Genomic DNA, 12,175 nt, shown 5'->3' with positions numbered 1-12,175 from the left:
TTTATTTATTCCTCGGCGAACAACGTTGTTCGCGCGCTGAACACGTGCAACCGCGCCGGACCGCGCAGTTGATCGTTCGTTCTCGAGAGGTTTTCGAGAGTGAGCAACGTCCGGAGAAACACACACTCGAGACCCCGAAAGAGTGAGATGTAGAAAGAGAGAAAGAGAGAAAGAAAAAGAAAGAGAGAGAGAGAGAGAGAAGAAGGCAAGCCATACTCTCGGGAATATGTATTACCTTGGTATGGAGGAACGCCAGAGACTTGTTCACGTTTTCGATTTTGTGAACTCGCATGCGCCCGTTGTTGGGCTTGGCCAATCGCTCGCCGGAGATGATCTCCAATAGTTTGAGCAATTTCTTGCCGTCCGCCAGATCGGTGAACAGATCGTCCACCTCCATGCGCGCCTGAAAACCCAGATTCCGATATAATTCAATTAAAAAATCGAAAGAAAGTTACACGAAAAGATATTGTAATTGTAGACAATTGTTACTCATCAAAAGTAATTTTATACATCAAGAGCTAATTAATACGAAAAAATACTATATAAGCACTAATATTTAGACAGGCATAGATTTCATATCTGAATGTAAATTTTCATCTCTTGTAATCTGTTTTACGCTAGATATTTAATTACTTAATATATACAGTTAGACCTTTTCAGCATTACCTTCAGCAGAAATGAATTGATCCATTTTGTGAACGTCTTCTTTTGGATGTGAAGACGTTCCTCTTGCAGGGCCTTAATGCGGCCCTGCTCGAACTTGAGAACGTCTTCCCTCTGAGTCATTCTCTTCTGTATCTGCGCACCGCCCCTGTATCTGTCGACTCTGGGTGGCGAATATGCGGAGGCGTGTTTGAGACTACGGATCTTTTCTTGGGGTGCGGCGCTGGGCCCGGCGCCGGGCACATACTGCGCCCCTGAAACAGAAATCGTCCGCTTTTGGAAACCCGTTCTGTTAGCGTAAACGTGGCGTAAACACAGGATACGTGAGGCGGAAACACGGCCATAAATGTTCTCCAGATGAAGCCTCGTGCGCGATTAGCATCTGTGACATTTCCTTTCTAAGTAAGCACGTGCTTGAAAATCTCATCCTTTTCATAAGGTTCATGCGGGCCCTACAGATTTATAGGAGTTAACATTAATTAGCGACGAATAACAAAATGAAGATGTAAGGGTACTTTCAGAATAGCCATTTTAGCAGAGCTAAGATCGAGATTTTTAAAATCAGAATTTTTGTCATTCTAAGTAGCAAAACTTATTAAGGGATTGTAAAGCAATATTGTGTTTTTTTTTCCTAAAAAACGAGAAATTGAGAGATTAATAAAAATATTCATTTTAGAAGTTCATAATGCGAACTTTTTATATTTTAAGAAAGTTACGTCTACAGTCGTTTCACTAATCGATTCCACGTTCCAATTCAAACGACAGGCATCTATTATGATAGTTATTGATCGTTGATTCGCAGGCGGGGCAGTAGTTTAATAATTGAAATCGAGAGGCAAAGACCCGTATACACACAAATAGCTCTTGTAACTTATGATCCTTCGTTATTTTGATATAGAACGTACTAACATTTAATCGCTGCAATATTGCACTGTCAATTCATCGTGATGTATTGAATAGCCACGTCGATAAGAAACTATCGAACTCTTGATGGAATTTGACCTCGTATAAGATTCAAGTTGTGGTGTGCTTTCTATTATTAACAAAAATACAACAAAACGTCTAAAAGAATAAATACCCATGACAAGATATATACAAGTACAGTTACAGATAAAAGATATCTTATCGTGCGTGTTAATCTCTTAAATGGTTCGATACATTTTTATTACCAATAATCGTATTTATTCAGTACTTTTTTCGAACAGCTGGGTATTTAAGATAATTACAGAGGCGAAAGCTATAAAGAGACATCCGTCGTATCGTCTTTTTCGATATCTAGAAACGCGAGAGGCGCGATAAGACCGTACTTACATACCGTAAAAATAGGGTGATAGGAAATACCATAGGCGTGGATATCGCATTAGGATGAGAGAGCAGCTTGGCTTTTCTCGCGCGGGAGAAAGGAACAACGAGCATCCTTCTCGGGAAGATTAACGAGTCGTGATAACTTTTACGAGCGGCAGTATTTACGCAGCAGGCAGATAAACGGGCGAATCGAAGCTTGTACGAAGTCAACATTCGAAGCAGACGTGTGAAAATATTCGCGACAGCCTTTAATCCAAATTTACGGGATTATATGGATTAAATCAAGCGAGAACAGAGCGTAGCCGCAAATATTGAAAATTATGATTTCTCGGATGAGGACAAGGCGATAAATATGGGCGGGGATGACCGGGCATACCGCGCCATTAGGTTCTTTACGATGACGAGGCTCGTAAATATCATGCTTCTGAACAAGATAGCTGTTACGTGGTATCGAAGTGCTAATGGGAGTAAATTAATATAATTTGTCGTTTCGGAAGAATTAAACGGCGATTTGACGCTCGGGACGATTTAGATCCAAATCAATTAGTATGATTCTTAAAAGCTTCAGCGTTTTTACTTTGTTCTAGAGATCTATAGGCCATATTGTCTCGACGAAATAAATGTCTTAAGTAATAAAAAGCGATGAAAAAAAATACCTCGATTAATTTTCGCTATACGTGTATGAAGCGCTACGGCGTTTCGTAAAGTTAAGCAAATGTCAAAACGGAAGAATACTCTGTATTTAATTTCTTCCGAGATTATTCGAGAACGCTGACGCAAAACTCACATTTCATGCCGCGACAACCCGATAATAAGAGCAAGTGCACAAACGACGGCCGTGCACTCGAGGCAGGGTGACTCGTTTTCTTGCTGGGCGTTCGTGACTCGGCGGGATTATTGTCCTCGCTTATTGTCACTCCGGCTAATACTACGTAGACGTTGTCGTAAATTTTTTCGAGTCTCTAAAAGGACGCGCCAGCACGAACGTGAGCGCGAGCGTAAATTGGCCCGGCGAGCGCGAAAGAAAGGGGCGCACGCTAAAAAAAAAAGCACGCGCAACTTTGAAGTGTCAATTATGACGGCTGCGTGTATGCGACTGCACGTGCAGGACGATAGTTAATGTGCACGTGCGTGCGTGCGTGCGCGCGTGCATTTGTAGCTCCATGCTCCATGCGATTTAACGCTAGACCGCCAAATGCTCTTCAAAGCTTGTCAGTTTGTCAAATAAGTCTCACACACGTCCGCATATCTTCTATTTTTTAAATAAACTTTTAATTAAGTCTGGAGCGCTAATAGAGACTACTTAAAGTTAAAAAATTCAGAAAGTAGAGCATTGGGGTGTCAAAATTTAAGTACCGGTAAACTTATATTCGGAAATTATATTTCGTAAAAATAAGGTAGATTACTAATTATCGATAATGTGTCATGTTTTTTCTTTTTAACGCGATTGTGTAGGATTTATTTGATATTTGCATTTTTATTTTGCTCTAAGTTGATTCACAGTAATGTTTCTCAGTAATTCGTTTTTTTTTAGAGAGATAATTTTTTGTATGTATGTGAAAAAGAGGCTTCTTGTCAATTGCCAGAGAAAGGTATTAGAAAGTCCGCTAATAGAAAATCGTGAACGTATTGGTCGTTCGTCCCGCGAAGAAACGAAGAAACTTATTCACGTTTCGGAAGATCAAGGACGCGCCTCGGCGAATGCAGATTTAAAGGACACGCTTTCACAAGCCGACAAAATTCGTTTAACATGCGTATGAGATTTTTAAATGTCACATCGTCTGGTTCGCAGCCGCGTGTGATGTCATGTCCAAAGCCCAGTTCGCACGTCTGCTGCTTTGTGAGACGCGCATTTCGAAAGTGGATTAAATGCGACATTTTCGCAACGAATCGTGTCTCGAGCGGCACTTTCACATATCAATATATTAACGCGAAAGGAGACGTATATAAATATCAATTGACAGAAACGGAAGCTGGAGAATTGCAATCGCGCGGAAAGGTACCCTGCGGCTTATAGCGGTAAGCGTAGAGTAAGGTCTTATACAAAATATTGCAAAATACTAGAGAATCATGATATCGAAAACCTGTGATATCAAAGATTTTTTATACCAAAGTCTATATTTTTTTATATCATTTATGATACCGAGGATATAAGTTGCAAAGATCTATGGCATCGAAGATGCTAGAGGTAGGTAGCGGTACCTTGATCTATCTGCGCTACCAAAGGATCTATAATACAAATGATTTATCGGTTCCATCTAGCCGATAACCGTGGATCTACGGCATCGACGATTTATACGGTTAGTACCACAGGTCAATGACGCCAAAGATTTATGATATCAAGCATCTATAAATCTATACCGATGGAATGAATATACAATGTTGAGAATCTGCCAAGGTTGCATAAAAAATTTATTAAAAAGTAGTGCCAGATACACGGCGCCATTAAAACCGAAGATCTTAATGGCGCGGAATTATGATACAGCAATTTATAAAGTTGCCAAACATCTGTATTGTGGAGGATCCATATAAGTATCGAACGAAGGAAATTGCCCCGGAGGGCAATGGCAAGTAGCATTTCGGCGGATTTGATTAGAGTACTTAGGCGTTCGGTGCTCGCGCACCGAGTGTTTCTAACGGCGCGGCGCGGCCGCGGCGGTCGGACCGCATGTAACGCGACTGTAACACACGTACTTAGCACGAATTCCTCGAGCGTGACGCGCGCGGCGATACATATGCTCTCGCCGCTCGCGTTAAGTACATTTCGCACGAGCTCGCGGCTTACAGCGAGATAAAACGTGTACGTACATCGGTAGCGATGTCTCGAACGAAGTGGTACTGTTTAACCCCATGGGAATTGGAGCTATACGTATGCTAGACGCTTCGACAAATCTCGGGGTTGAAGAATGTAATTTCTCGATTTTTCTCCCTGTTCTCTCAAATTATTTTTGAAAACTTGAATAAATACCTTTTCAATTCTTTTATCATACATTTCAAATATTTTGGTAATGGTTCGTTTTTAAATTATTATATAAGATCTTGATTCGCTGCTATAATATTTTATTATATTTATTATATTATTATAGAGTGATTTAATCGTCACTATAATTGTAAGATCGAAAACGTGCATTTAGATATATTTTAAAGTTATTTCAAGATAATACAGTTTACATAAACTCTCGAGATATTAATTTGTACTATAATGTAATTTAGTTCATTTCAACCAAACGGCTTAACACTGCCGGACAATCTGAATATATCTCTGACAGTAGATTATCAGTTAGTCAGAACGAACGGTAGATCAAAGTTTCCGCCCGGTTTTTCTTATCTGCGGAGATAAGACGATAGACAGGTGTGGCTATTATGAAATTATCCCTATAACGCTGCGCACACATTAGATTACAATTAGACACTACACGCGACTAATTGTATATAATGACTAGGAGCATTCCATTACGCAAGCTAATTACGTAACAAAAAAAAAATATATATGTGTGTGGAACAGAGGAGGTTTTTGGAGCACCAGACAATGATATTTCTCATCTTATATATTTACCAGAATAATAATGATAATTGTATTCCATTGGGGTGTTTCACATGCGAGATATTATCCTCTTATCGCTCTTCCGGTCGGCGGCGCGATTCTCATTGTTGATTTTTACGTAAATCGATGAAACACTGGTAAAAAAAAAAACGCGAGGCGAGGTGAGGCGCAAACGAGCGGTGACACCCAACTGATTCAGTTACCAGTCGAAGACCACTGACAGGACTCTTATCACGTATTGCGTATGTATTATGTCGGCTGGTTTATTTATGTAGCAGAAGCTAAGTGCACTTACATGTGTGTGGCAATTACATAGGCGTAGGAACGTTTCAGAGAATAATTCGCCATGAGAGAAATAAAAATATACTACTGGGGGAAACGCAACGAGAAAATTGACGATCAAACTTGGGACTACGGAAAACTGAAACTGCAAGATTAGATTATCAATCTCGTGCGTTGTGAAATGTCAAATAGCGAACAGATTATATCGTGATAAGACATTATATTGTGTTATATTACAAAATACGTAACAATTTTGTCTGAATTTTCAAGTGAAGTGGTACTTATACCCTGTAGCAGTATTACAATAAGGAGATTAGTACAGGCCGTATAAAACACGTAAAAAGATAAAACGGACGGTGTGAAGAATCGCGATCGCGCACATAAAAGCAGGTAGGATACGTGGAACTTAATCCGAGATTTTCAAACCAAAGAATAGGTATGTCGTTAAGGAGATATCTCTTACGGAATGTTTATAAACGACACGTACGTGACGATAAGCGCGGCTTCAAATTTGATTCCAGCGCGAGTCCGTGCGAAAAATAACGCGGGAGTTGGGGATACAAGAATCTATTTCGTTCTATATTTAGGGATCTTTTAGGGAGACGACATTAGACTGTAATTTCTCATTACAATTCGGATCCCTTTTATTTCTATTTCGCATTTCACCGAATAATTACACTTGCAGAGCAATTTCCGCAAGCTTTAATATCCTCTATAGATATAACTTACATTTCTCAGTAGCTTTAATTGATGGATAAATAATTTTAATATAAAATTCTTTTTGGAGTTTAGATTCTGGAGTAATTTGTGCGCAAATACGGAAATGTTTTAAGACAAACTCGAACAGATTGAGCAAACTTTCCTGAATCTATATATTTGAGCTCAATAAATTTTGTATTATAAAGTTTCCCCCGTAACTATGTATAATACTCTGTGTATCTTATTTCAATGAGAATAATAATTAGGCCTGAGAGAAAGGTTGAACCCAATTTCATGTTTTCGCTAAAGGTTGTCTCACTATAACCTTGAACTTTTGCGGAAGACCAACAGTGAATTTAAACTGTCGCGGATGATGATGTCAAGTTTAAAATTACAATCTGAGAACGATCGACAACGCCGATATTATACCGACAAGATAATTAAATACCAGCCCTTTAATCGTGGAGCCGTCAATGTGGCAGGAAGCGCGGAATCGCAGCGGAAATACGGCGATTGCGCTGAAGTGGGGTCGGGTTTTTGACCAGGAGGCATCTTCGCATGATGTGGGAGTTGACTTTGTCAATTCAAAGCTGCGCCAATGAAGCGAACGAATAAAATTGATATTATCAAAAACATCAAGATCGATTTATTGCTTACAAAATTAGATTAGATTAAGGCGTCAATGAGAAATAAAAACCAGCTCTAAGAATAGTGATAATGATGATGTACGTAGCGTTACATATTATATAATGCATTATAAATTAAAAATTATAATTATTGACTATTTATTTCAAAGCTTATGGTTTTGTAACTAAAAGAGTATATTTTTGTAGCTTCAAAAATAGAGTGAGTTTATATTTAGTGCGGAACAATTCCGGTTTCGCAAAAAATTTCAGCAGCATTTCTAAATTTAGCTTCAAATTGCTACTTCGATCGGATGGAAACGCTCTAGAAATCGAACGTGTGTGCGATGAGGAAGATACCGATGCTGTTTGAAAGGGCATTGTTGTTGCCGGCAGGAAGCGCAGAATTGCACCGGAAATACGGTGAACGCACCGAAAGAGCCGAGAGAGGAGCTGCAAGACTAGCGGACCAGGTGAAATCGGAGTCGTATTATTATCGGCACTCGTCCTGCCTGGAAAGTGCCAGCTCGTTCTGTTGACACTGATAGCCGAGGCAAACATTAATTCATTCCCGTATATCGTCGTACCGCGCGTATATGTAACCGAGTGTCCGAGGCAGAAGCGAGTTTCATGGCAACCGTAGCGTGTAGAATTTATAGCAACATTCGGTCGCCCTCTTCTTATTTCGCGACGGAACGAAGAAATTTAATCGCACGAAAATGCGATTTAATACAGATATGTATAATTAAATAATTACATTGAAAATTTTCATGAAACAGAAATGCGTCTTTTTGATTAAAGACCCGTTTTAACGTGTGGCGCTTGATAAAGAACACGAATTAAAAACCTGATAAGGAACACGAACTCGTGAAGTGTAATTAATGATTGACTTCGGATCATTAAATCATGTTAGGATGGAATAACGTTTCGAGAAATTAAAGTAATAGTAATTCAATTAGCGGCCTGCACATTTGCATGTAAACGTAAAAGAAACAACAGAGACACGCGTAACTTTAAATAAAATATAAAATAAAATGAAATTTTAACAATCATCGAACAACTGAAATCTAATCGTCAGTTGAATTGCTGAAGTTATAATAATAATACTCTACGCATTAATTATTTACCGTTGTCGCGCAATGTTCCTCTCTATTGACGTTGATAACCCGTGCTATCTGATTCACATTCTTGTATCGAGTGTTCATACAAAGAAATAAACGCAATAACAACTTTGAAGTTCAAATGATGGTGACGACATGCCTATATTTGGTCTGTGACATTGTTGGAAATGAACTTGGGTCATTTTTCGAGCGTTTATTGCGGCGTTAAAGCTACTATAATGCTACTATTCATTTCAACGCCCCGCGTGTGATTCGACTTTGCAAAATATTCAAGCGACAAGTACGATTAATTATCACAAAATCGTAATGAAATTCGATTTAAATTTGTGTTAAGTTATTTAGTGTGTCGTTATATACGTGTCGTAAAATTAATGTCAAAATACTTCCGCAATTTGTTCGTGTCTGAAACAGAACGGACGCTGCGACGCAGAAAGTGCATATTTTTCCTATTACGCGGTTGCTCCTCCTTCGTGAATGACGAACCTCGTTGAATCATCTCTACTTTACAATTATGCATAACACCTTGAGAGCGAAATGGTAATAAACGAGAAGATATTTTTCTACTTCTGCAGATATAATTTTTAACACAATGATCACATACGTGTATATTATTCTGTAAAATGTATAATCTTTTATTAAACATTCCATAATGATTATACATCTACATCTCGTTGTGAGCACGTGCACCTCGATACATTTTATGAATACATATAATGATGGCTTCTCGTGTCGTCCACATTGTGTGCTACTCAATTCGTAATTTATGTTCATACTTGTCTCAATTTCTAAAAAAAACTCCGAGAAATGAAAGAAATAGGCAGGATACGTTACACGATCCATAATTACACTAGTCGTTATAACGACTGGAACGCGACATTCCACTTGGTGCGCCGAAAGTAATTCAATTTCACCTCGTGAAACTCTACTCTCCAGATGAAAGCAGTTTCGTACAAAAACGTCATAAATGAATACGTAAGCATAGTTATAAATAGTTCGTCGTGGCCCGATACTCTCGGGCGTGACAACCATAACTCGTCCTGACACTTTACGGTCGGCGGATTAAAGCGAAACAGCGGGTGTAATTGTGTCAATTGCTTGCGAAGTAATTAGGCGAAAGCACATACAAATGGTTATTAGAAAACTATGTCAATTCGTATAGTTACAAGTTGTTATCTATCTGCAGATTTGCATTGATGAAGTTTGATTAAGGGCATATTTCTTTCAACCGTTTACAAGTCCAAAGATCGCTGACGCTTCAGCATCTTCGTCAAGGGAAATTTAACTCCGGTCAAAATAATCGCGTTTCTCGAAAAGAGCTCGATATTTCATTTTATTGTTCTATATACAATATCGTAGAAATTCTGGTTGCCGACGCGAAGCCATATGCGAGCTCATGCCGGCGCATAACAGCCTTAACGCGGCTCTTCTAAGAGTTCGAAAACGCTTCAAATGACTCAGCCATTAGATCGCGGAACGCCAGAGCGTTCCTGGTTTGAGACTTGCGTACTCATGCGAATCCAGATTGCGCAATAGAATTGCTGAGCATCAGCGGGATTCGTCGCTATTAAGACGTCACCGCGGCACACTCGAAATCTGTTTTTAATGGCGATTGTAATCTCCGTATAAATTTTCAGACATCGCAATAATTTACGAGAAAATTATTCCGTTCGCGGGCAGAACGTTCGCCTTTTACTCCGTTTTTCTTTTACGGCCGAGAGATTAATTTCGCGGACACTTTATCTACGTCGGCCCATCGAATTGGAATGTGAGATTGTTTCGATAAGTCGATGATAACAGATTATTGGCGCTAGAAAGTCGTTGCGCGAAAAACCGGATAACGTTTCGTTTATATAATGTGTCGCCGTGAGATAGAGCGTCTATTTAGCATATAAGCCGATTCTGCAAATTTCGAATAATCTCCTAAAACTGCTCGATACCTTACGCAGTGCGTCTTTCTTGTGTTTCGTTACGATTTCCCGAAATAATAATGATTTATCCCTTTATTCCTATGAGAATATAGGAGCTTGTAGGTTTATACAGGGTGGTGTACATAAAGCCGGCTCCAAACGCAAAATACAGTTGCAAAAAATTATTTCGGCCCAACTTTATGTGCGCACTCTGTACGTTCTGCAATTACTCAGACGTTGATTAGATAGAAGATAAAGTTCGGCTTTATCTCGTGGAACAAATATTGCGTAAGATTGTATAAATATCTTCGCGATGACTTAACATTACTTATGATGTTGTCGGTACTTCGGCCGGTTTCCGTTTCGGCTAAACGTTTACGAGTAAGGATGTGACGACTATGATGACACACATATCCTCTCGTCCCTAAATATTTATCTTACGTGTTCCGACAACGAACTGACGATTGGAACATTTTTAATTGTCATGTTACTACGAAATCTTATCCCTGGTGAAAAGGATAAAATATCATACACAACAACATAAATTTTAGTAATGATACACAAAGTAATAATACAAAATAACAATACAAAAATATACTTGTACAGATAGCATAAAAATAAAATACGTGAAATAATATAAAATAAAAATTATGTTAAGTTAGCTAACAGTTAAACGCAATTGCAGATAAAAATTTATTCAAATTATTATAAAAAATTACAATCACATTAAGCTCATCTGCCTCAAATAGATTATCAATAATTTTAAACATAATATATTAATACATTATGCTACGATTTTGTACTCTTTATTGCAACAAATTCCAATTAAATTTTTACATTAATATAATAATGCTGACGAACATGTTCTCATCTCGTCATAATGTCCTAATTAATCTCGAAAGGGTTATATCATATAGATTGACGGGCTTTTATTAACGACCGAGTGCCGCGCATAATATAATTGCACATCGATGCGATCGATCTTTTGAACGATGATTTTTGTTTCTCGTCAAAATCGTCTAATTGCTGTTCAACGTTCATTAAGGTGCGGGAGTAACGCCCGTACAAGGTCGAAACGATCTTCCACTTGTCAATCTGAACCGCCGGTGAAATTCGCGGCTGGAATTGACCCCAATAAATCTACTTTATTCCGCCTAATTAAGAAACGGTTTGAATATCCGGTAAACAAGCACGCGCTGACGTCCCATTACGAACGGGTCGCGAACGGGTCGTGAACTGCTTCTCAAGCAGTTGGCGAAACTAAAAGAACGCGCTATACAACTTATATTGCGACGAAGACTTAAATATATGAGAAAATAAGTGCGTAAAAAATGCAAAATATTATTACTTTTCATTGCTATGTTATCTGTTTGTATTACCTTTATTACCTCATTGCTACTTCTGATATCTTATCGTATTATCATGTTGCGTGCAACTGCGGATTAACTTTTTGTTTACATTTTGAAGTCTATCAGCATTAATTCCGAGTCTTTAAAACGGTTATAATGCCAAGTTGAATAAAAAATACAAGAAGTCGGAATCTTTTTTAAGTACATACTAATAACCGAATGATATTTAAGAAGATATTTTACTTGAAGCCCGTAAGACTTCAGAAGCGTAATGGTGAAAAATCTTTTTTTTTTTGCATTTCTTGCTTTATACTTTTGCAAGAAGTTCTGTCCTACTTTGCAACATCCCAGGTAGGAATCGCCAATGCTGGACTATTGCGCCAAGCCTGGGCCAAGCGTGAGCCAAGCGTGAATCTGTCAAGCCTTGGGCCTTCAGCCGGCCCAACCTTGACCCAATGTAGCTGCCATAGCACAACCAAACAGCGCGGGCTCGCGCGGCGAGAGAGTTCAGCTCGCGCCCGCTACGCGGCGCATCGCCAGTATACTTTCGCGTGATTAATATTCAACATCGACTCTTATATCTAGGGCAGCTCGGCAGGGTTTTTCCAGCGTTCTAGTTCGCCAGTCAGAGCGTGCTCACTAGCAGGGTCTCTGACATAACCCTTTTTGAAAATATTAAATC

At 39.0% G+C, this 12,175-nt stretch overlaps 1 protein-coding gene across 4 annotated transcripts in view; it reads right to left on the bottom strand.

Annotated features, from left to right (window-relative positions):
• The window catches only part of LOC112457171 (spectrin beta chain, non-erythrocytic 5), a 61,310-nt gene that overhangs the window by 34,881 nt on the left and 14,254 nt on the right, over positions 1-12,175 (bottom strand). For 3 of the 4 annotated variants that reach the window (XM_025020089.1, XM_025020102.1, XM_025020098.1), the window contains exons 1-3: positions 5,525-5,695; positions 667-917; positions 236-403 (exon numbers count right to left, since the gene is read on the bottom strand). In XM_025020089.1, coding sequence (XP_024875857.1) covers positions 236-403; positions 667-917; positions 5,525-5,552 — 447 coding nt within the window. In that variant the 5' untranslated portion in view covers positions 5,553-5,695. Of the gene's footprint in view, positions 1-235; positions 404-666; positions 918-5,524; positions 5,696-12,175 lie in introns of those variants that run through there. The other variant, XM_025020109.1, reaches the window with a different exon arrangement.

The sequence above is a fragment of the Temnothorax curvispinosus genome, unplaced genomic scaffold, assembly GCF_003070985.1.
Source record: "Temnothorax curvispinosus isolate PA1 unplaced genomic scaffold, ASM307098v1 QBEX01000740.1, whole genome shotgun sequence".
Taxonomy (NCBI): domain Eukaryota; kingdom Metazoa; phylum Arthropoda; class Insecta; order Hymenoptera; family Formicidae; genus Temnothorax; species Temnothorax curvispinosus.
This window is presented reverse-complemented; position numbering and strand designations above follow the sequence as displayed.